This window comes from Zootoca vivipara, chromosome 1 (genome assembly GCF_963506605.1).
Source record: "Zootoca vivipara chromosome 1, rZooViv1.1, whole genome shotgun sequence".
Lineage (NCBI taxonomy): Eukaryota > Metazoa > Chordata > Lepidosauria > Squamata > Lacertidae > Zootoca > Zootoca vivipara.
Window position 1 is genome coordinate 60255460 of NC_083276.1, and position 25508 is coordinate 60280967.

General features: G+C 42.0%; 1 protein-coding gene across 1 annotated transcript in view; it reads left to right on the forward strand.

Annotated features, from left to right (window-relative positions):
- The window catches only part of SLC17A6 (solute carrier family 17 member 6), a 52078-nt gene extending 26777 nt beyond the window's left edge, over positions 1–25301 (forward strand). Inside the window, exons 4-12 of the mRNA XM_035117534.2 lie at positions 8251–8365; positions 10278–10365; positions 11146–11232; positions 15497–15639; positions 16190–16339; positions 19474–19606; positions 21459–21569; positions 21771–21898; positions 22892–25301. Coding sequence (XP_034973425.1) covers positions 8251–8365; positions 10278–10365; positions 11146–11232; positions 15497–15639; positions 16190–16339; positions 19474–19606; positions 21459–21569; positions 21771–21898; positions 22892–23236 — 1300 coding nt within the window. The 3' untranslated portion in view covers positions 23237–25301. The remainder of the gene's footprint in view (positions 1–8250; positions 8366–10277; positions 10366–11145; positions 11233–15496; positions 15640–16189; positions 16340–19473; positions 19607–21458; positions 21570–21770; positions 21899–22891) is intronic.
- The last annotated feature ends 207 nt before the right edge of the window (positions 25302–25508 follow it).

A 25508-nucleotide genomic window follows, 5' to 3' on the forward strand; every position in this document is an offset into this window, starting at 1 on the left:
CACTGGTTTAATGTGACAAGGAAAACTGTGAATCCAATGGATCTGTCAGCCTTCAGTGCAGTATACTGCATTCTTTTTTAATTTTAAACATTGTTTATTCAAGAATTCTAATGTGAATCCACTATTTTTTATTTTAAAATATTCTCATAAAACAGGTAGTAAAAGAGACAGGGTCAGCTGTTAAAACTAAATCATAAAAGCATTGCTTGTCTCATAAAATAAAAACTGGCTAGAGCAAAAAAATCTTCACCAGCTGGTGAAAAACAGAAAGCAAACTGTATTTCATGGGGCAAAGTGGACACAGCCTGGATTAGATCACCTGAGTGGAGCTCTGCTCACAATGATGAAAGGGAGAGGTATCCAATCATCTTCATCAACTTTCTCCATATCCCTTTTCCTGTCCCTCTGCTCTGAGGGTTGCAGGACCTATGAAACAGTGTGAGAGATGGTGCTGGAATGGGTAGGGAGAAGGGGTAGGGATTGGCAGGCATAGTTTCCCTTTCCCATTCCTGCAGTCAGAGTTCCTATTGAATCAAAGGTCCTTCTGATCATGGAAGGACCATGCCTATCAGTCCTGTTCTGACTGTCAGGTCTGGGTACAAACATGACATTTAGCCAGGTTTAAACTTGGCAGCCTAGAGGTTTGGAAGGGACTCCAGACACCCAGGGCCATTTGATAGGAGTAGTGTTACTGCAAATGATTTTTCACTCCATAGGACGCACCTGACCATAGGACGCACCTAGTTTTTTTAGAGTAGGAAAACAAGAATTTTTTTTTTGCTTTCTTGAATTGTCCTAGGCATAGCAGCAAACTCGTAGAGGTCTAGGTTCCTTTGCCCCCCCCATTAAATATTTGAGGAAGCTTCTTTTGCAAAGGGGGAAAGCTCCATTTTTTTGAGGATCAGCTCAAAATTGTGCAGCTTTCTTTGCAAATGGGAAAAGCCCCGGGTTTTTTTTGGGGGGGGGTGTCAGCTCACAGTTGTGCATTTCAGCTGAAAGCTTACCTTGCAAAGGGAATAAATCCTGTTTTTATGGGGTTCAACTCACAGTTCTGCAGCTTCTCTAGGAAAGGAAAATGACCCATTTCTACACTTTCCAGACAGATAATCTAATCAGCCAGTCACATGTTGCTGGGGAAACAAGCAGCCTCTCTCTGCAGACAACAATTGAGGCCTGGGCAAGGGGCCTGGGCTGGGCGGGAGCTAGCTCCCTTATCTCCCTCCCCGATCTCTTGCAATCAGCTGCTCAGTGGGTTCTTTCAACACTCTCTTTCCCTCTTGTTAGCCTTTAGCTCTTTCTTTAAAAAAAAGCACGATCTGCCTTTCACCCCTGGGCAATTCGGCTCCAGGGACCACGCATTCACTCCATATGACGCACAAACATTTCCTCTTACTTTTTAGGAGGAAAAAAGTGCATCTTATGGAGCAAAAAATATGGTATATAGCTCCCTTAGACAGCATGGTGCCTTATAGGATACAATTAGTAGAAACAGGAACCTTTGTTTATTTAAAACATTCTCATATCTCCTTTCTAGAAAACATTTTCAAAGAAGCTCACTGTAGTGTAAAAGCCAACAACAAAACAATTTCTAACCAAGGCCAGAAGTTGATTTACAGGAGTGTGACCGGTTCAGTTGCACTTGGGTGCAGCGCCTTGGGGGCACTGCAACCATGATGTAGAATGGAAGGTGAGAGGTGGGGGTGCAAAATTTTGGTGTTGCACAGGGCACTGCTGAAATTTGAGACCCCAAAGTCTGCCACTGTCAAGATTGGATGGGAAGTAAACAGTCTAAATTGATATTTGAATCAATAGTGGTGTAGCACTCTTAGCATTTAGTGTTTCACAGTCATTTTTCAGCTGGATCATGTTTGCCTGTTACAGATGGAAATGTAAAGCTGTGAACTGGGACTTTGTTGTAATTGTACAGGGAGTTGATAGCTGAGCAGGAACTTCAAACTGGGGTTCTAACCCTAAGCACACCTTCGTGAGAGGAAGCTCCATTGCAAAGCTGGATTTACTTCTCAGTAAACATGCATACCGTGGTGCTGTAGGGGCGTCAGACTCAAATCACGCTATGCCTGCTCATGAGATCTGGAGAGAACCAGCAAGTGAGGAACAGGAGACAGGCATGATGTGGTTAAGAGGGGAAGGCTTCTATAGGAATCCCCAAGAGTAGGGCTTCCAGTGGACTTCTGATCTTATCCCCCCCCCCCCAAAGAGCTTCAATAGCAGCTTCCTCCCACCCACAAATTAAAGGCTTAAAGACCTCAGGGATATTTGGATTGGTACCACAGCACAGGCCAAAGGGCTAAAGGGCCTTGACCTAGGTTGGCTCAAATCCTGCTGGCTATTTCTGCAAAGAGAAAGCCTGCAGCCAAGGGCAAATGACATGATTAATGTCAAGCATAGTTTGGCCCTCCATAGACAAGTGTAGGATACAAGCATTCCTGGAAGAAGGATGGATGTAAAACAAAGGAACTGGGACAGCACAAAGGCTTTTCTGACATTAAAAGCAATCCTTTTTCCCCTCTGTAATGTTAAATGTTTGCTAGGACCGTTTCAGTGCTAGTGCTGTATTACTATATATTCTCTCATAATGGAAGGAGGGGTGAACTTGCTGTAGGGAGTTGAAAGTAACATTTGTATTTAACTGATAGCCCAGTTTAAAATGTGATTTACTTTGGATAAGGAAATACTTTCCTGAAAGTAGAATTTAGTGAAGCAATTGCTCCATCTGCTGACAGATAACCACACAATGTGCTTTAATGTCCTTAAATGATTATTATTTTTTGGATATTTCAGACATACTTCTGGTTTTCCCCTCCCATCATCTGCATTAAGACTGTAGTATGACTCATGCTTTTCTGGGATTAAACCCCACTGTAGGACTTCTGAATCAACACAGATAGGACAGCGCTGCTAGACTCATATTAAAGCAAGTGCTCCTGTTTAGTCACCTCTGTTCCAGATATTCTGGCAATTTAAGGAGATGTATCAATACAAATGTTATACAATACAAATGGGAGCAGTGAGTGCCAGGGAATATGAAAAAGTCACCTAGAAGGCGTAGCCTTGTTACAGCAGAGGTCCAGCCTAGCATGTGTTGTCCAGCTTTCTTTTATCCTTATTTTTCAGACATTAGCTTTCTTCTTATTTGGATGTCAGCTTTATAAATACCATTGTGAGATTTTGGATGAAATTCCTTCACTGCAGTACGAGTTTGCATATATAGAAATATAGGCTGTGCCATTAAAGGGACAGAAAATAATAGAAAATGAAACACTTTCAGAAAGAAAATGACTCCAGAAACAGAAAAGCCCAGAGAGGGGCAGGGAAATAGTGGGATTCAAGTACAGTCATACCTCTGGTTATGTTCACTGTGGGTTGCATACATCACGGGATATGAACGTGCCGAACCCGGAAGTACCGGAATGAGTTACTTACGGGTTCGGCGATTCACACATGCACAGAAGTGCCAAATGATGTCACGTGCATGCGCAGAAGCGCCGAATCACACAGCGAGCACGCACAGATTCGGCGCTTCAGGTTCGCATTCAGAGGTACCACTGTAGGAACATTTAGTCGAGGTGTGATTTTCTTTTTAAAGTGAAAGTTGCACCTCTTTCTTCTCAGTGTTTGATCAGAGCATTCCATGCTGACCCTCTAAAATGAGGAACACAGAGAAAATGAAATATGTTAAAATGGACTGTCCACAGTGTTTAATATGGTGGTTTACAGGCTATGTGCCATGCACCCCTGGGGTCCTTATGTCTCAGTAAGAAGATCAGCAGTGGTAGAAAAACATCCAAAAATGGCTATAATTCTTCACACAGTCACAAGAGACACTTAGGCATGTCCTAGGATGTTCACTCAGAACCAAGATAAAACTCTATGACCCAGCCAGCTGCTTATTTGAACAGAGTATGCTCTCTAAAACATTATTTAGAATCTTCTGCCATGTGGTGAGGTTCTATCTTAGAACCAACAATTTTTACATGCTAAGACTACTTAGACTAGCATAGGGACTTTAAATAATAGAAAATGAAAGACTTTGATTTCTGCTTTAATTCAGTAAAGAAAATTACTCCTGAAACAGAAAAAGCACAAGATAGGCAAGGAAAATAGTGAGACTCAAGTCGGAGCATTCAGACCAGATATGCTAGCCTAAGAAATCCAAAGGAAAACAGATATGTTTCAATAATGATTATTCAAATTTCTGAAATCAAAAATAATCAGAAATTTGGATAAACAAAATCAGCTGTTTACTTGTGCAACACTAAATCCCTGAAGGTCTAGTCTTATGAGCTGCTGTGTTTTTGCAGTACAGTATTTGTAAAATCAGGCAGTAAGTTAGGTAAACCCTAATTGTATTTTATGCTAGGAGTGTGCATATGCCCCAAGATTTGCCTTGTATCTGTACGTGTGCATTTTTTAAAAAAAATTCTGATCTGTTTCTAGCCATTTAGTGTTCTCTCTGTGTTGATCTGTGTTTCAGGTCCTTAGCCACTTGGTATAAAGCAAAGCCTTGTGTTTTCCATTCACCATAATGGAGAATGTAAACATGGCTACAACTTTTCCCCCTTTTGGCCAAAGTGGATGAAATTTACAGGCACAGGAACCCTACTGTAGTGAATTAAGTCTGCCAAATTGCCAACAAATAGCTCGAGGGGCTTTTTGTGGGGGAAATAAAAGGGATTCACTTTCTTCTGTAATCCTTAATGGTGAGGGCAGGTTTTCTATTTCTTACCATACAAGAATTAGCAAGTGGCTGAGTGGGGTGTGTATATTTGTTTTTTTTAAAAAAACTTTGTAGCTTCACACTGGCCTTTCCTTTTTGATTGTCACAGACTTAGGCTGCCTGTGGAGTTCTGAAGGGCTGTGGTTTTGTTGTTGTTGCTGCTGTTAAAGCAGAGCTACATTGAATTAATTTTAACTCTCTTAAACCCTCTGCTGCTGCATTTTAACAACAAAAGCCATCACCCACCCCCAGCTCTTCAGTGCTCTGCAGGCAACATTTTGGAAAACCTCATTTTCTGCAAAGCCCATGGACAGAGATATATCTATCTCTCTATCTCTCTATCTGTATGCAGAAGGAACAAAAACAGCAAAGCAACACAAAGCTATGTAGGGTCCCTAATTCAACTCTGGGATGGGTTATTGACATCACATGTGAGGGGTGGAAAGGCCCTGAATCATTCCAATTCACTGTGTAATTTGGTCCCCACATAAAACCAATATCAGATATAGAGCAAGATACATTTATTCATATAAAATATAACAGCTCTAGCAATGAAAGAATATGTGAAACCTGTGGTAAAATGATCAAAAGGGAGACTACAGAAGTGCAATAGAAAAGACAATGAAGTATGATAGAAAAGTGACCGCAAAAAAGAAACCTGGCATATAGATGACCGTTTATTAATTTTTTTTTTAACCAAACTAGGAAATATACCCTAATCCTATATAATAAAGTCCCTGTGTCTCTGCGTCCAGATTCCGTGTGTCCCTGGGTTTGCGCTACTGCGCATGTGCCCCAAGGACACAGGGATTGGACGCAGAGACTGCACACACACACACACACACACACTCCCCCCACCCCACCCCCACCCCTATGCCCTGCACTGGCTCAATAAGCAGTTAAAACAGAGGCTACCAGGTGGAAGGCAGGAGCAGGCAGCAAGGCCCCTAAGCAGGGCAGGCCCTCTCTCAACGTGCCCAAGAGCCTGAGGAGGAAGCCGGGACAACCAAAAAATCGAGGCCCCGGCTTCTTCTCACTAACAGGCCCGAAATTGAGGCCCAAACAGCGCAAGCAACCGGGAGACTCCCGCTGGGCCGGAACGGCCAGGAAAGGCACGGGGAGGCCACCGAATTCTCAGCGCCAACTGCGGGACCCTCAGAAAGTGTCGGGCGGGCGCAAGCCCCCCGGACGGCAAGGCTCCCTCCCGGATGCAGCAGGCGACTGAAAAACAGCCGTGGAGGCCAACAAAAGTAGCGGGAGCCACCCCCACCCCCCGAAAAACTGGGCGTACACCCCGGAGCAGCCGCCCGGGCCCTCCAGGAGCCAGAATTCGGCCACTGGGCCCTGGCAGCAGCACTATTGACGGGGAAAAATTAGGAACCAAATGGCAGGTGCAAAAAGCGCGCGAAAACAGGGTGGGGAGGGACCTGCACTCCAAACACAAGCTTCAGAGGGGGTAAAGGAAGAAATACCCCCTGCACCCCCCAGCCGAGCCTGGGCTGTAAAGGTAAAAAAAAGGGGGGACTTTGACTTGGGGTTTGGGAACGGGGGGGGGGAATTAGGGATAAATTAAGGATCAAAGGGAGGGGGGAAGGAACAATCAATTAGACAAGGAATAAAAGCCCCCCCACGCGCCGCTGCCACCGAAAAAGGCCGAATGTTCTAGCGCCCGTTTATTAAACGGGCTGAATGACACTAGTCTTATATATTTAACTACTTGGCTTCATTGGGATCTTGGTACTTTCATATGAAAGGGCAGCTTCTCATGTAAGTTAAATGCACTGGAGTGAATGGATTAAAATAAAATACCGTACTAGGAAATGAGCCACTCATACATTTAATAGAGTTCATCATCTAGGAAATACAAACTGTATGCTAAAGTAAACACTGAATTCAAACCAGTATAGTTAATCTAGGGACAGAGGAAATACAGGAAACTGGTGAAGAAAAGCTGTCAAACATAGGTATATGTACTTGGTCACACACTCAGGCTTTTTCTTTCTCAAGAGAGAGAGAGAGATTGTTTATACAGAAAGAGGTTTGGTGGGATGTATTAATAATAAGAGAGTGAAGTGGAGACCTATCTCAGTGGAGCATCCTCTGTGGACCAAGTGACCTTTTCCCGCACAGCTGCCTTAAGTCATTTTTCTGTCTTTTCAAACAAAATCAATCCTGTTTCCAGTTCCAGAATTTTTCTCTCTTTTTATAAACATATGCATAGAAAGCATGTATTGGAAGTGTGCTCCATGCTTTGCAATATGGCCCTATTTCCCACTTTGTTTGTAATGAATTAAATACAAGCCACATTTTCCTCTCTGGGTAATGACTGTTTTGTTGATGATCACCATGCAATTCCCATTTCCTGTTCAAGGCAACATACTTTCCTTATTTCATTTATCCTTAACAGCAGCTAGGAGAAGTAGATGACCTGTTCAAGGTAATGCAGTAAGTTCTTGGTTCTTAGTAGGAAATTGGTTTTGGACATATGTCATGGTGGTTCAAAATTAACACTGTTCATGGGGCTTCCTTTATGGTCAGTGTTGACATAAGTTTTCTCTACCCATTCCTTTAAGTGTGTGTTCACACATGCATTCTTTACTACTCAATGAATGCAACATCAAGTGATTACTTGCATGTATGAATCCAACATCAAAGAACAAGCCGCACTTTTATTAAACACAAATTAAATTAAACACAATACATTTTAAATTAAACACAATACATTTTAGTTGGGGCTGTTTTCATATTCACCTACTGACCCTCCTCAAGTGAAAAGTCATTGATGGTGTTATATTGAATGATTAAATGCAAAGTCCAGTACTAGCATTGTGACTAAAAGTGGCCATCTTTTGTTAAGTTGATGGCATTGTAATAGTCCAGGATGGTTGGCTGACATTCCATTAATGGGAGCAAATAGTCAGGAGACATTTTCCTGAATAGGCAATCTACCTGCCAAGGTTGAAGTCAAACGAATGTTCCACAGTGATGTTTCAGAAAAGAATAAAGTTTTGCTCTTTGAAATTGGAGAGAGATGTGAACTGGCTGAAGGCAGCTGGTTGCAGAGAATCTCTCTCAGAGAATCTGCACCCCTGTTTTTAGGAGCCTGCTTGCTTTGATTAGCCTGTGCTTGCATATTTTGTTTAAAAGGTGTTGCAAAGCACCATACAACACCAGTGCACTCTCATGCAAAGCACACTACGCCTTGTAACACTGAGCCAGAAACTTCTTCCCACTCCGGGAAATGTGGATTGATTGTGAAAAAGTACTGGGGAAATATTTCCCCAAAGAGATGGATCCTGCATGTGGAGTGCATTTAAAACAACCTTTTATGAAATCACAATTTTCCTCTACTAAAATAGATATTTTGGCATGCATGGAATGAATAACACAGATATCTAAGTCAGCAAATATGTTTCACGGAAAGCTTAAATATAAAAAGATAGCTCAGTGTGCTTGAATTCTTGGCATAGGTTTAAACAGCACTATTCCATTGCCTTCCTCTTCTCTTACAGGGTTTTTGGTGCAGCTATCCTATTGACGTCCACTCTCAATATGTTAATACCGTCCGCAGCTCGAGTGCATTATGGATGTGTTATCTTTGTCAGAATCTTGCAAGGTCTTGTAGAGGTATGGATAAGAAATACAAACTCTTTAACATGTGTGCTTCTCTATCACCATGGCCAGCTTGAATAGGAGAAAGATTGATCCTCATGATGTAACCTTGACATGTCATATTTCTTTGCTCCAACATGAATGACCTGCATGGGCTCCTGGAGGAGTAGGCACAATGGCTGCATGTGAATGCTTTGAAGGAAGTTCATTCTGAAGCTATGAAAGAGCTGAGCAGAAGAGAAGATAATGTCAAGATAGAGCAGAGATAAATGTAAGCTAGGCATGAGGAAAGTGGGGGAGAAAGAAACAGCCCACGGGATTAGCAGAATAACGAAGTAGAAACTTGTTTAGAAGAATGATAAGCAGCTGCAAATCTAGTGCAAATCAACACATTTGGAGGCCAACTAACAAGCTATGTCTTCATCCTTAGCCCCCTGTACTAGAATCCCATATGTATGTATCTTATGCGTACAGTGGTACCTTGGGTTAAGAACTTTACCTCAGGATGAGAACAGAAATCGTGTAGTGGCGGTGCGGTGGCAGCCGGAGGCCCCATTAGCTAAAGTGGTACCTCAGGTTAAGAACAGACCTCTGGAACGAATTAAGTTCTTAACCTGAGGTACCACTGTATAGGCAGGTGACACAAGCACCTTGGTGCTGAATCCAGTGAGGCAGAGCAGGAGCTGAAGTACCACGGAGAGCTCCAAGTGAGCAACTTGCTCCAGCAGAGATTCTCCTCCTCCTTGGAAATTAATGGTGTTATAAGGCCAGAGGAAAAACCTGACCACCACCACTTACCGATTGTTGTGTTATTACACCTCACTTGCAATCTTTCCTAAAACCTCATCTCCGCCTCCCCCTGCTTTTTTATTATGAAAAAAAACCCTTCAACAGTGTCTCTAACACTGTGGCCCGAATATTTTTTCTTGAAGGGCAGCTGCCAAAGACAGCAGAGGTTGATAGCATATTAAGCCTTTATAAGCCTCTGCCCCCAGGTCACTTCTCTCAGTCTCCATCCCCTTGTGGGAAGCTTAGATTCTTAAAGGGCCAGCCCTCCCACCAGAAGACAGGAATCTTCCTGTGTTCCTTGACCTCCTGCCTGGTGTGCTCCCTGGGTCACTGAGATACTATGGGAAGCATTAGGTCCCTCTGACTCAAAGGACAATGCCAATAGGGTCCTGGCTGTGGCTCTATAGGCCCAGGTTTTGTGGGATGGCAGTCATCTGCCGGCCCAGTGCTCTCTTGAACTCCAGCAGCAGGCTCAGAGCCCTGAATCTGGTCCAGCTCCTCAGCTGGTAGCTCTGTATCCTTCAGCTTTGTATCCAAATTGCTGCTTGCCTTCTCCTTGCTGAGTTCTACAAGCGCAACACTGAGTTTATGGAGGAGGAAGCTGACATACAATGCCAGCCCCTAGAATGGTTGAAAGAAGGCTGGCAGGTGGGACTGCCTGAGGGCAGACAGAAGTTGACAGGGCAGTGCCCCATTAGCTTCAATGGACCTCCTTCACCATCCGCAGCACGTGTTTTAAATGACTAACAGTTGAATCTGATTGCATTAGCTTATCATCCGATTCATCCCTGAGTCAGATCAGACATATGACTAATTAAAGGTGGGTAAAATGAAAAATGCCACCAAAACATACACAGCCACGGGGCGCTATGGTGTTGAATTTCTGCCCCACTAAAATAAATGAATGAATCAAACTTAGAAAACATCAGATCAGGCACAATAAATGTAGATGTTTCACTGAAAATGAGTATTGCATTTCAAGTATTACCTGTCACAGATAGTCATAAATTTGCCAGCTCCTCAGTGACCTATGAATGTTCACAACTCAGATTTGCTCCATGTAACTGATTACTCCTGGTACTACTCAATTTATATTATGCTGAAGCAGGTATCATAAACTAGGTCATCTGCTCCACAGGGTGTCACTTATCCAGCTTGCCATGGAATATGGAGTAAATGGGCACCTCCTTTAGAGAGAAGTAGACTAGTAACTACTTCTTTCTGTGGTAAGTAGCATCTTAATTTCTCAAATGTGTTCCCCCTCGCCTTTCTCCAGCATTCTCTGAAATAAACTGGTATCCCCCCCCCAGTCCATCAACAAGGTTCACGCCTATTGAATGCCATTGGATTTTCTTCCACCTAAGACAGTTTGGAATAGCAAGCTCACACCTCTCAGTCTGTGAACAAAAATTAGGAATTTAAGAATGTAACTCCGAGTGTTGCAGCTCTGATTCACACAAGTACAATTGGATTTCTTTGTCAACCTGAATGAAACACTGAGATGGTGAAACAATCATTTGGAATTCCTCGGTATTCACATAACAAATGACAGGTGCACTGGAAAGGAGTATTTTTAAGGCATTTAAATTGGCATTGAATCAAGCATCTGATCCAAGGCTAATGTGTTCAGGTGACCATTTTATCACATCTGTTATATGACACCTCCCCCCACCCCACAAAGCCAAATGGATCAAAAATAAGACTAAAAAAAATCGTTGACTGTTGCATTATTTTAGTATTGTGGGGTGAACTAACCATGTGATGATATTGGCCAAATAAAAACGGTAATGTTGTCCATTTGGTCTACTTCATTTGATCATTTTGTCCAGAAAACATCAATGGAAGCTTTTCTTCAGAAGCCTGCAAAAACAAAGATGTCTTTCTACTTTGAACTGGTAGAAACTGAACATTTGACAGACAGAAACTTGGCTTCTTATGAATATTCATTTCTGACCTGTCACCTCAGTAAGCATTTCCATTTTGTTAATTGCTATCTTCTTTTCCAGGTTCTTATGCAGGTGCAGTAATTGCAATGCCATTGGCTGGGATTTTAGTGCAATATACTGGATGGTCTTCTGTGTTCTATGTGTATGGTATGATATTCTCTGTTCAACTTGCATTCTATGCCGCTTTACAATATGCTACTTAAAACCCAACAAAACATGACAATAAAAAGATACAGATGCTAATATTCAATAGAATAATAAAACAACTATGAAAGAGCAGATATATCAAAACTGCCACCCAAAGGGAAGATGTTCTGGAATGTGCTAGTGCAGAGATAGGGAACCTGTGACTCCAGAACTTCCTGGACTGCAACTCCCGTCAACCCTAAACTGTTGGCTACAGTTTGGGTTTGGCAGGAGTTGAAGCACAACAACATCTAGAGAGCCACAGGTTTTCCATCCTGGCCCTGATGGTTGTGTAGAGTTAAGTAAGGGAGGGTGATACACACAGGCACATATACCAACCTCCATGCAACTACAGAAAATGCCTTGGGCCTCACCCCAGGTCTTTCATTGCTGATCTCAGTGATTGTTGGGCATGAGAGAGATGCTTCCTAAGGTCGTCTGGCTGTGTAATGCTATAAAGGTTCGAATCAACATCTGGAAACTGTTCCTGATGTATCATTTATGCAGGATTGCTATTTTATGTTCCCAGTTTTCTCCATCAAAGCTAAGATGGGCAGCCACTGTCTCAACTACCTGTATCTTTGGAAGCACTGTAATTACAAGAAGGAGATTGTAAAATCCCATCTCTTCAGTTGGTAGTAGTCAATTAAATTCTTTTCAACATAGATCCATTGACATTAATAAGCCAAATTATTCTGAGTATGGCTAACACTGATCCATGGTCTTTGGATCAGACTGAAGCCATTCAATATCATACCCAGACCTTGGATTTAGTTCCTTAATGAAGTAGAAACACCATCACAGTATATATCTGGCCAAAAGTTTGGTGGAGATATGGTCTATATAAAATGCTTGAGCCCTTTGAAAAAAACTCAGTATACCATTATTCTGTGACACGCAAAGCATTCTGAATTTGGGGGGAATGAAAGCCATTATTTCTGTGGATATGTAAGAACAGAAAGCTTTAGGACCACAGAATATGGAATTTGGTTCAGAATATGGCTCCCTTCCTCCATCTATAATCTTGGTCCAGCTATGTTGGAAAATAGTGGGGGGGGGAATGCTCTGAGAGGATTTTAATGGAATAGAATTCAAAATGTTATTTCGAGCAGAGCAAAAATAGGTCACATGAAGATGCTTTATAATTCCCAGAGCAGCAGAAATCTTCAGACTGCCAAATTAGGCCTTAAATGAGAACTGTGACTCAGTCACATTGCACTTACCTCAGTGCAAAAGTGGAGAAACTGAATTAAAGTCCATGAACTAGATTGTCAGCTAAAATAACACTATATTGAATTGATTTAATTACCGTGGCAGTGTAGAAAGGTCTCAGTTAGTGACTGCATGGTCCTTTTTGGAATGTCCTTTTTATTGGCTCTGCAAAGCAGGTTTTCAACAGATTAGCTGTGCAATTTCAGTATTATTTCTCCTGGCATTTCCACTCCTCCACCCCCATATCTTTAACAGTTGCATACAGGTACAAGTGAATTAGACACCATTTCCCACAGTTGAATTTTTGCCTGCTGTGCGGCTGTTAGGGTGGAAATGAGGCTGGGATAGAAGGTGTGGAATTGCTCCTTAGAAATATGTGAGAAATTGGCTTGTGCCTTGGAATTATTTGAAATGGCACAAAGCTGTGCAGATTTGCACAAGACATCACACCTACAACATAAGAACCTAAGAAGCGTAGTGCAAGATCAGGCCCAAGGCCTACATGCATTCTAGTTATTTAAAAGCATTTCAAAGCCATTATATATATATAATTAAAGTTATGTACAATACAGAAAACAAACAATGTCATTTAAACAGAAATGCAACAGAAGATAATATAAAAGCATATACAAAAAAACAACAACAACAAGAATTCAGACGCATAAAACAGGCTCCAATCTTATGACTCAGGGAAAGGCTGGCCAGAAAGATAAGTCTTTACAAGACATCTGAAGCAGCTGATGGTTTCTGCTTCACACGTGAGAAGGTATGGGAGAAGCCTCTAGAAAGAAGAAGAAGAAGAAGAAGAAGAAGAAGAAGAAGAAGAAGAAGAAGAAGAAGAAGAAGAAGAAGAAGAAGAAGAAGAGGCGGCGTTTGGATTTGATATCCCGCTTTATCACTACCCGAAGGAGTCTCAAAGCAGCTAACATTCTCCTTTCCCTTCCTCCCCCACAACAAACACACTGTGAGGTTAGAGGGGCTGAGAGACTTCAGAGAAGTGTGACTAGCCCAATGTCACCCAGCAGCTGCATGTGGAGGAGCAGAGACGCGAACCCGGTTCCCCAGATTACAAGTCTACCGCTCTTAACCACTACACCACACTGGCTCTCAGTGCAGAAAGTGCAGAAGCAGGACATGAGGGAAATAGCCATTCTCTTGCTGTAGCAGTTGCGTGGCAAGGCCCCAAACCAGCCCCTTATTAAAATAATTCACACAGACACATAATATTTAGTGTAAGGTTATTGGGCAAAATTTTGGCCACAACTTTATTGAATTACAGGCAAAGTGAGTGGTATTGGTTTAGGCATTGGCATAGACTATATCCTACTCCTGCCCCCTTTGCAGGAAGTCAATTAAGGGTAAACCACCCAAAGAGGGAGTCAAATCGGGGGACCCCACCTGCAGCTCACCTCGGTGTTCCCAGAGGCCTGGCCCTGGCCCCTCAAGCGGACTTCGGACAGGACCCAGGTCCTGGATTCCTTTAATGGAATATCCTTGGTCAAATGGAGGGGCAGGCGATGGCTGACCTCCCCTCCCCCAAAAATGAATGAGCCAATGCCTAACCGCCAAACTTTACAAAGTTGTGACGATTGCTAAGAGGTAGGCGAGAACCAAGTGGCCAGTGCCAATTTGCCAAATGGAAAAAATTCCTACCTGGCCTCTGACCAAGACAGGCGACCAACCAAAGTCCAAAGCAAGGCCAAAGAACACATATAAAAACAGGGGGGTGGGGGGTTTGGCGGGTGTCCGGCAGCGCGAAGCAGGTGCGAAGCACACGTCGCGCTGCCGCTTTTAAACCCCCCATGATCATCCTGCTCAAAATTGATTGGCCAAATAGGCCTGGGATGATCGTAGTGCCACCCTGGCATGGAGGCTTTTACTCCACCCATACCAAGGTGGGGATGGAATTGGGTTGAGGTTCTGCCTGCAACCAGGACCATTCTAAAGATGATTCCATTTGTTATTCAGAGGCAGGCTGATATTCTACAAGACGACTTTATTGGTTTGGTGAAAATCTGCAGAGGAGTTTTAAAATGAGGGGCTTCAAAGAATGTTTACAAACTTAACAACTGAGTTGCCTTGCTTCAATATTCAAAGAAAATGGTCGCTCTGTAGGTGGGTTTTGGAGACAGCAGTCAATATGCTTCATACAGCTTCATAGCTCTGTTTTAATTCTTTTTTAAAAACATTAAAAAGGTGTTTTTTAAAAAAGTGCACTGCAGTTAATAATAGGGGGGAAATGTAGGCTATTCACGCTGCACTAATTCACACTGCTCATTTTGCATACCATCTATTCAATGGCTCAGACTAAAACCCCAACATGTTGCCTGGGAGTTTGTCACTGGAAGAAGATGCCAAATGCACCTGTTTGAATCTTGCTCTGAGGAGAAATTAGCACAAAAGTGTGTGATCGTGTCAGACAGAGTGCCACAACTCTGCTGAGATGGGGTGAATATTTTTTAGTATAGTAAAACCGTTTAAGGTTACAATAAAGGGAATGCTTCTTTTATAGCCAAATAGAACGAGGACAGCAAAATGTCCCAGTGTCTTTCAGAACATGCGTTTCTATAGAATCTACCATGGCCTAGATACTCTCATCTCCCCATTTACAGCCCAGTTACCTGTAAGGATGGGATGGAACACCCCTAGGCAGATTGCTCAGCTGAGGCAGGCCTTTTCAGACTACCACAGTCAGGCAGATGCTGCATGCCCACCATCATGTGGAGGAACCAGTTTATGCAATGATGGTCTCACATGATCCAAGCAGGATTGTGAATCAGCTGGACCCTGCATGCGCCTGTGGACAATTATAGAAACATCTTTTGTGACACTTCCAAGAGAACCTAATTATGCTGTCAATCTTATTAAGGAGCCAGAACTCAAAAATATAAATTAATATATATATAGCTAAATAGACTGCCAAATCGCAGGCAGGTACATTTTTGCTGCTTGGGTGATATTGTTCAGAATGCTATTATTTACATTCATTTTTTTTCCTTTATATGTTCTGCAGGTAGTTTTGGCATGGTCTGGTACATGTTTTGGCTTTTGGTCTCATATGAGAGCCCTGCAACGCATCCCACAATTACAGATGAAGAGCGCAGATACATAGAAGAGAGTATTGGAGAGAGTGCCAATCTTTTAGGACCAATGGAAGTAAGGGCTCTGCTATCATGCATGTTTCTACCCTGACATTCAGAGATAATGAGCTTCTAGCTTATGATGGAGTTGTATTTATAAGGAATGTTGTACCCAACACACACAGATGCAGCTCTTGAGTGATGCCCATTTTCTTAGTCCATTTTCATGTTGAAAAGGGGGTGAATCCCACACAGCTCAGTGAGAGATAGGAATGTCAGTTCAGTAATAAAATAATTATTCTCAGTGCAATAATAAAACTCTGCAATCCAGAATGTTATTTTATTATCACAAGAAGTGAAATAAAAAAGAACAAGGATTTTTGAACACATTTTAGATATGGATTTTAAGCATTTATGCATGACTTTGTGTTCCTGCTGCTAATCTCTGCCAATCTTCCAAATACATATAGACTTCCTGCTTGTTTTTACATGCGCAAGTACTGTGTAGCAACACGTGTGTGTGTGTGTGTGTGTGTGTGTGTGTGTGTGTAGTCAGACCAGTTAGCAGACTCAAAATGTGAGGTTACATCCATGAAAAGCAATGATTCCCTGTTTTTTTTTTCCAGAAATACAAGACTCCATGGAGAAAATTTTTTACTTCTATGCCTGTCTATGCAATCATTGTTGCAAACTTCTGTAGAAGCTGGACTTTTTACCTACTGCTCATTAGTCAGCCTGCTTACTTTGAAGAGGTGTTTGGATTTGAAATAAGCAAGGTATGGTATTATTATTGACTGATTCTATAACTTCATACAGGGGTGTTTCTAGCCACCAGCTGCCTGGTGAAGGTGGAAGTTGTTTGTGAATGAACAGGGAGACACTTTCTTACCCAGCCTCAATGGAGTCTATGGAACACCTTTCAAAGTGGTACCAGAATGAATGGAGGCCATAGAGCCTAAATGCTGCTTTGCAGAACAAAAATGTTTCTTATCCCCGCCCCCAAAGATAGCTCCTCATAACTCTGAATATGGGTTTTCCTAATTTAGCTTAAAATATAGGATTCTCAGTGCTGCCTATGTGTGTGCCCCAAAGACCAGAAATGGTTAGAAATGCCTTAATATGTTTTGTTGAGCAAATCACCACTTTCTTTAATTGTTCAAAGCAACAAGCAAATAAATCCAATTTCACCTTCATATACTGTACAGTTGTTGTTGTTTAGTTGTTTAGTCGTGTCCGACTCTTCATGAACCCATGGACCCTAGCACGCCAGGCACTCCTGTCTTCCACTGTCTCCTGCAGTTTGGTCAAACTCATGTTTGTAGCTTCGAGAACACTGTCCAACCATCTCATCCTCTGTCGTCCCCTTCTCCTAGTGCCCTAAATCTTTCCCAACATCAGGGTCTTTTCCAGGGAGTCTTCTCTTCTTATGAGGTGGCCAAAGTATTGGAGCCTCAGCTTCACGATCTGTCCTTCCAGGGAGCACTCAGGGCTGATTTCCTTAAGAATGGATAGGTTTGATCTTCTTGCAGTCCATGGGACTCTCAAGAGTCTCCTCCAGCACCATAATTGATCCCCTTCATGGATCAATGCCTTGTCATGGCGAAGGGGCTTGAATAACTCAGAGAAGCTATGAGCTATGCCATGCAGGGCCACCCAAGATGGACAGGTCATAGTGGAGAGTTTTGACTAAACGTGATCCACCTGGAGAAGGAACTGGCAAGCCACTCCAGTATCCCTGCCAAGAAAACTCCATGGACAAAGACAACAGGCATACTGTACAGTATTGGCTTGAATATAATCCTCACTTTTCCCACAAATTCCAACTGTGAAAAGTTAAAGTGCGACTTATATTCATGACCTTACGGTATGCAGCCAGGAGCACAGGGCAAACAGCGCCAGGGGCGCCGCAGAGCGGCGCCTGACCTACAAGACCAGGAAGGGAGAGAGCGATGGCGGGGAAAGGCTGTCGGCAACGCAGCATAGCTCCCCCCCCCAGTATGCAGCCAGGAGCACAGGGCAAACAGCGCCAGGAGCAGCTTATATTCAGATATTGAATGGAGCAGCTTATATTCAGGTATTTTTTTCCTTTTTTTCTTTCCCCCCAATTTTAAAGGTGCGGCTTATATTCAGGCCAATACGGTATGGATGTACCACAAGTCATATGCTTTTATAGGATTACTTTTTTTGTTTATATATTGCAATTAATTTTAATAATTATGGGCTGGCAACATGGGTTGGATAAAGACTCTAACACTACAGCTCAAAGCAGGAAAGGAAGTGCTCTGCACCTACCATGAAGAAACTCAAGTGAAGATAGCAGCACAATATGCATATCCCATACATTATAGGACAGATTAAATGCTTAGAATCTGTTAAAGAGGCAAATGCTCAAAGTGTTTGCTGTGCATAATGACCTCAAGAAAGCCCTTATCAAAACAATTTCTATTTCCAGGAAGGGGGGGGGGGGAATATTTTTTTCTACTGTTCTCACAAGTTCAGTAACATGTCCTACCTTATGCTGCTTTCAGTCTGATGCAACAGAATTTCTTTATGCTCTTTATATTTGGTTTATTTTGTTTATTAATAGACAAAAATTAGAAGATAAACAGAAATAGTTGCTGTTGCTGTAGCATAGCACCATTCAAGTTCTAGTGCATTCCACATTTAGAAGAAATATGAGCATGCTATAATCACATCTTCCTTCTGGTAAGGGTGATCTGTTTCTCATCTTCCATTGCCATCTTTCCTGGTGATGTAAAGAAAACTGCACGGAAGAGGTGGATATCAACAATAAAAATAATATCGTATTGAGTTATCTATTTTGCTTTCCAGAGATGGAATTCTAGCATTCCAACAACTCTGTCAACAGAATGTCTTGTACTTGTATTAATTCAGCATTTTAAGCATCTGGATATCATCCTGTTAGTGACACAGGAAATGTCCATGAATGCTGACAAATCCAATTTAAACCCAAGAACAGAGCCACATTCTCTCAACATCAGACACATTGTTTCGGCACTCAGAAAGGGCTGCTTTTCCATTCACACCTGTGGTACAGATGGATGGACCAGCTGCATCTCAACTTGGAATGGACCCAAATATTTACCCTCCTCCTGAGAATTCTTCGGAAAGCTTGGGCTTTCCCCAAGAGTTCTCTGAAAACTCACAAAGACCTGGCCAAATCTGAATGTCTGTATCTGGGCTTTCTGATGTTCTAGCCTTCCTGCAGCTGGTTTTACTTCTCCCTCTTTTGCAAACTTACATTGTAAAATGGGGAAGGAGTGAAACTAGCTGCAGAGAGCTCCCCCCCCCTCCATTTGCCTTCATCCAAGCCTCCTTTTCAAGAAACCCAACACCACCATTTCACATTGTTCCGTCTTTTCTCGTGGCAGTATCTCAGATATTGAATTCTGGCTGATTTCAGCTGGTAGCAGTTTAGTTAGGCATGATTGCAGAAATGAGCACAAACTCAGATTTATGCTGTAATCACTTCATGCTGGAATGTTCATGTTAACTGATCTTCAGGTGCTCATGAAAGGACTGACTAAGATCTTAACAAAAGTTAAGTACAGTTCTGGTGGTAGCAAAATTCAGAACAGGTGAATTCTAGTTCCAAACTTTAGCTGCTATAGGAAGCTCAAAGTGGCTAATATATTCTCTATATTTACTGTCATTAAGATATTTACAGCAGGAAATAAAAGTTATTTATGGGCTGTTTGCAGATTTAACTCCTTGACTCAGAAATCCAAATGCCCTCCCCCCCCCAAAATGCTGGTGACTTTCTTCTTCAAATAGATATTCTCTTTAAAAGTTTTCTTGTGCTTACAGAGAAATGCTGCTGATTCTTTCCTCCCGCATAATGCCCAATCAATACATTTGATTAGCACTCTGCTTGTTATTCTAACCTTAGGTGGGGATGTTATCCGCTGTGCCACATTTAGTGATGACTATTATTGTGCCTATTGGGGGACAAATTGCAGACTTTCTGAGAAGCAGACAAATTCTTTCAACTACTAATGTCAGGAAGATAATGAACTGTGGAGGTAAGTCATTACACCTTATTAAAAGGCTTTGAGCACAGTATAGAATACCCAGTTGGCAACACTTTCACAGTCACGCTAAAGCTTTCATTACAGTTACTGTGATAAAGCTACATGATTAAAATGTTTATAATGTGCTGGTTCATGTTTGATCATATAATAGAACAGACACATGCCCTCCTCTTCATGAAGCACAGGAGGCAGATCTCACATTTCCTAAGTGCACCGGTCTTTAAAGACCTACATTGCTCCCAGTATGTTTCTGAGCACAATTCAAAGTGTTGGTGCTGACCTTTAAAGCCCTAGATGGCCTCGGTCCAGTATACCGGAAGGAGCATCTCCACCCACATCAGCCAGCCTCGACACTGAGGTCCAATGCCGAAGGCCTTCTGGCAGTTCCCTCACTACAGGGAACCAGGCAGAGGGCCTTCTCGGTAGTGGCACCCCCCCCAATGGAACACCCTCCTATCAGATGTCAAAGAAATAAACAACTATATGACATTTTCAAGACATCTGAAGGCAGCCCTGTTTAGGGAAGTTTTTAATGACTGGTGTTTTAATGTATTTTTAATCTTTTGTTGGAAGCCACCCAGAGTGGTTGGGGAAACCCAGCCAGATGGGCGAGGTAGAAACGATAAATTATTATTATTATTATGAAATAAGTTTGCATCAGTCTGGCCCAATCTGGCTTGTATGCATATATTGTTATGTGGACTCATGTCATACACTGCCCATCTCTTTGAATGCTGGAGGGGAAGTGTGCACCTGTTTCTACACCACGCAAAGAAAACTGACAGGAGGATTTTATGAATTAGCTCAGAGCTATGTAGTTCTGTAGACCAGTGATTTTCAAAGTGGGTGGTATTGTCCATTGGGGTGGGGGATTACCTGGTGTGTGTGTTGGGGGGGCTATGAGACAGGGAAGGCTGGAGGTGTAAATGACTATTAGATGTTGAAAAGTTGGTATCGCTGTTGAATTAATTAAACTAAATGGATTTTAATTGGATTTTGAATAAATTTGCAATTAGATGTTTCTGTTCTGAATTCTATTGTGTTATTATCCTCCATAGTGGGTCATGCAAACAGATATTTTGAATAATCCTTTTTTATAGGATAGCGGGCACCTCCCCCCGCATCACTGTTCCAGGACAGTCCACTCTGTTGTACAGAGAAATTCCTCATCTTGCCCAATAGCTCTAAGTCTGGATAGGTGGGTCTTGAGTTGCTGTATCTTCTCTTCCAGCAAGGCAACCAACTTGCACTTGCTGCAGGTGTAGTTTTGCACATTCTCAGGCAGGAAGGCAACCAGGTGCTGTAGGTCACTGCAGCAGCTTTCTCACAATCCATGTCTCTTGGTCCTAAGTACACCCTGAGATGTCCAGTCTTCCCCCTAAAACTAATAATGATGATGATGATGATGATGTAATAAGGTAATACTTGTACCTCACCCATCTGACTGTGTTGCCCCAGCCATTCTGGGTGGCTTCCAACAGAATATAAGAAAAACACAACAAAATGTCAGACGTTAAAAGGCTCCCAATACAGGGCTGATGTTAAATATCTACAGAAGGTCATATAACTGTTTATCTCTTAAGGATGATTTATTATTTGTAAACTCCCCTGTTAAATGCTCTCACAAACCCCCTATTCACAAGCTCTCAGAGACTACCATCAGCTAAGCAGAACTAAGTAGATCTTTGTCAAATGTTTCATAGTAGAAGAATATGGAAACATTCCAGCTTAAAGCTTACAGTTAAGGAGAAGCACACTGAAATGTTGTCTGTCCACCAGCCTACCTCCTAGATTCCTCAGTACAATGTGTAGCATCAATGACTTTTTCTTTTAATTTCCCAAGGTTTCGGAATGGAAGCAACTCTTCTCTTGGTAGTTGGTTATTCACATAGTAAAGGTGTGGCCATTTCCTTCTTAGTGCTTGCTGTGGGCTTCAGTGGATTTGCTATATCTGGTGAGTGAACTTCTCTCCCAACAGAATACGTTGAATCACAATAAACAAAAATGGGATCTAGAATCATTATGTAAATTGCAATGTTTCCTGTGAATATGGTAAGGCTATCAATAACGGATAAATATAAGCAAAACCTTATTCAGTGCAGTGTCTTCTCTGTTGATGAGGTATTTTTTTTTTTTTTTGGCCTTCATTTTACAGGATTCAATGTTAACCACTTAGATATCGCCCCAAGATATGCCAGTATCTTAATGGGGATTTCAAATGGAGTCGGGACATTGTCTGGAATGGTGTGTCCTATAATTGTTGGAGCAATGACAAAGAACAAAGTAAGTTTCCAAAATAGTTTTTGTTACCTCTGCCTGAACCATTGAGGGATGAAAGAACAGTCTCATAAGTCTATATTGTCATTCTGTTGCACCAAAAAGTCAATTCATAGTACAGTAGTTTCCTCACCTCACAATGGTAAAGTGAGCAGATCCTGGAAAAATCATGGGAAACAGTGTAACATTGATTGGCTACACTTTTCACAACATAGCTGAAAGTGAAAACTCACCCAAACTGTGTGCTGTACCTCCTGTGAAAGCCTCACATTTTAGGAAGATTGAATCTAGTGTTACAGGAGCATGCAATGGGCTGTGGGTTCACAGTCCTGCTGGGAGCATGTGGGACATGATTACATAAACCGATGCTCCTACAACTGCCTTCACCAACTTGGGGTCCTCCACAGGTTGTTGGACTCCAGCTTCCATCATCACTGACTATTGGGTGTTGTGGCTGGGGCTGATGGGAGATGGAGTCCAATAACATCTGGAGGACTGCAGGTTCCTCAACATTGGGATAGTATATGGTGACGGGCTGAGGCTCAGTTGTGGAATATTTTCATGTCCCAATCCCCGGATTCTTTGGTGTCTTGGGTTGGTGATGCTATGGAGATCTGCTGCTCTTCCCCCTGCTGGGCATGGCTGAATCCTTGAGATTTTGGAAAGCAATTGGCAATCAGATTCAGGACTCACAGAGTATAATATGGCTTCAGATGTTCATGAGTTGTAAGCGGAGCAGTATACAGCAGATATTCTCTACATGCCTTGCATGCCTATGCAACTGAAGCCACTCCATAGGGCAGGAGTAGCTGACCTGTGACCCTCCAGATGTTGTAGGACTCCAACCTCTCATAAGCCTCCAGCAACATCTGGAGGGCCAAAGATGAGCCACACTTGCTGCAGGATTTGTATCAACCAGCCATGATTTTGATAAAGACTAATTCAGGACCAGAAGAGCCACGCACAGCTATTCTGACACTCCAATCTTCTTCCTCACAGACACGCGAGGAGTGGCAGTATGTCTTCCTTATTGCTTCTTTGGTCCATTACGGGGGAGTTATTTTCTATGGCATATTTGCTTCGGGAGAGAAACAACCGTGGGCAGACCCAGAACAGACAAGTGAAGAAAAATGTGGCTTCATTCATGAAGATGAACTTGATGAAGAAACGGGGGACATTACTCAGAATTATGTAAATTATGGTACCACTAAATCTTACGGTGCTACGACCCAATTGGCTCAGGTCAATGGCGGCTGGCCAAATGGTTGGGAGAAGAAAGAAGAATTTGTACAAGAAGAAGCACAAGACTCATATAGCTATAAGGAAAGAGAAGATTATTCATAACAGACCTATGTTGAATATATTTTGTAGTGTTCGTGATTTATTCATTGTGATTGTTTGCACACACACAAAATGTGGTATAATGTAAACACATATCAGGCAAGAAGGTCTTACTGTAAAAATGAAAAACAAAACAAAACAAAAACCCATTTAAGTGCAATCTGTATGAGTTTGTGACATCTCATCAGTTCCATTTGGGTGTCTCCATTCACTAGTTTTAAAGGTTATCTGGTCAAAACTACAAAGGAAACTAGGTACTTGCAGTAAAATGAGTGTTAAGCTCATAGCTAAGGATTAAAGCACAACAACCAACCAAGTCGGTACACCGACTCTTCTGTTTAGAAAGCCAAAACTACTTGATTTTTTAAAAAAATGCACTTACATATTTGTTACACTGTCTTGAAAGAGATCATAAAATTGATTGTGTGAATTTAACCACATGTTTACTTGGTACGATGTAGGAAATGTACGGTTGGTCTAAGACATTGATTTCTTAGAGAATAAGGCTTCTGTTTTAGATTACAATAAAGCTCCAACCCGATTCCCATCCGAGAGAATTGAATTGGGACTTTGTAGAACAATCTAAGATATAATGTATATTTATTGTGCTTAATATGCTGCAGGCTACTTTGTGATAAAGGAATTGTTTTTACTGAATGTTTAGGCACAAATGTTTTATTTCTCTTCTTTACAGACTCATGCAGTCTTTGTATGTGTCATGTTCTTCCTTACATGTACCAGCCAGTATAAAGTCACATGTAGTCTACTGTGCAGAATGTTAAATAACTGAAGCAAGGCAAAGGAGTATTCGGTGTACTCATTGTCTGCAGAGTCATTAGAAAGAGAGAGCATAACCCAAGCAGATCCAAAGAAAAAATGTACCGCAGACAAGTAGCCCTAGAACAAATTGGATGTATTTCTTTTGAAGCCTGTTTTGAAATAAATGCAAGAAAGGGAGAAGAAATTAGCTATTTGTTTAATCCTGGATAGTTTTTCATATTTTCAGATGCTGTGCCACAGCTATATAAATAAAGTCATAGTTTATTGAAGATGCTGTATAATTATAGAAAATAGTACTATTTTAAAGATTTCTGAATTTTAAGAAAAAAATGTATTTGTCTTTCAAATAAATAGAACTATAAAGGACCCAGAGTATGAGCAACAATCTTCGTGGTGAGTCAAAAGTGGAACTGGGGTTGGGCTTAGGTGGAGGAGGGTAACTTCTACTTTTGCAATGCTCAAGTGCAATTCAGATCCATCGCAATCAATGGAAGGTTTGCCATTGGCTTCAGTGGACCGCAGGCTACAGGTCTTTGCCTTGATAGGAAAGCCTTGTGCACTGCAGTTCAGGAGCTCCAGTGAGCACACTGGACTCCCACAGGCTTTCCACAGGGGCGACTCAGAGCACATGCATCTTTTTGTGCCTGAGGGATCTGACCTCGCTGAAGTGAATAGGGAAACCTGAGAAAGCGGAAGCTCTGTATGTGCTTCATGAACACAGAGTTCCGGATCAGGGCCTTGCATTATTATTTTTTAAAGCGTCATTCAGCAAGATTTGTAGTGTAAGTGTACCAAGCAATAAGTGCCATGCACTTTGCAGTGCGTGCTCTTTTAATCTCTTTGTTACTGTGACTGCTGAGCTTGTAGGTCCTTGAGACAGTTGGGGTAATAACTAAAAAACTAAACAAAAGGCCAGACCAATCAACAATGGACTACATTAGAATGCCAGACCACTTACTGCTCTTACAAGTATCCATTTCCCAACTCCAATGAAACAACTATCATTGTATGTTTAAAAAAGCCATTCTGGGTTTTTTGATCTGCTCCTTGTAGTGTGCTAGTACTTTAAGGCCCTGCTACTGCAATATACAACTTGAGGATTGTTCTTCTTCTTCTTTATTATTATTAAACAAGAATAAAATAAAGTGAACCATACTTTGATCCGGAGGGGGGGAAATACCAATTCTATATTTTGCTTTGTGCCTCAAAGTGATATAAAATGTGGCCATAGCTTTTGCTGTGAAAAGATGTGGACTGTGTCACTTTTGTTGCTGCAAAAAGTGTTAATAAATGCTCTATTTATCCTTTTATATATAAAGGAAGCACCTGTGTGATTTCTTCTGGCATGACTTGTATGGACCAGCTTCTCTTACCTCTTTGCAATGGGCATTGACTGCACACATGAACAGTCCGGCTGCTCGAGGTTTGCTGTTATATCATTGGCCCACAGTTATTGGACCCTAGGTAAAGGTAAAGAGACCCCTGACCATTAGGT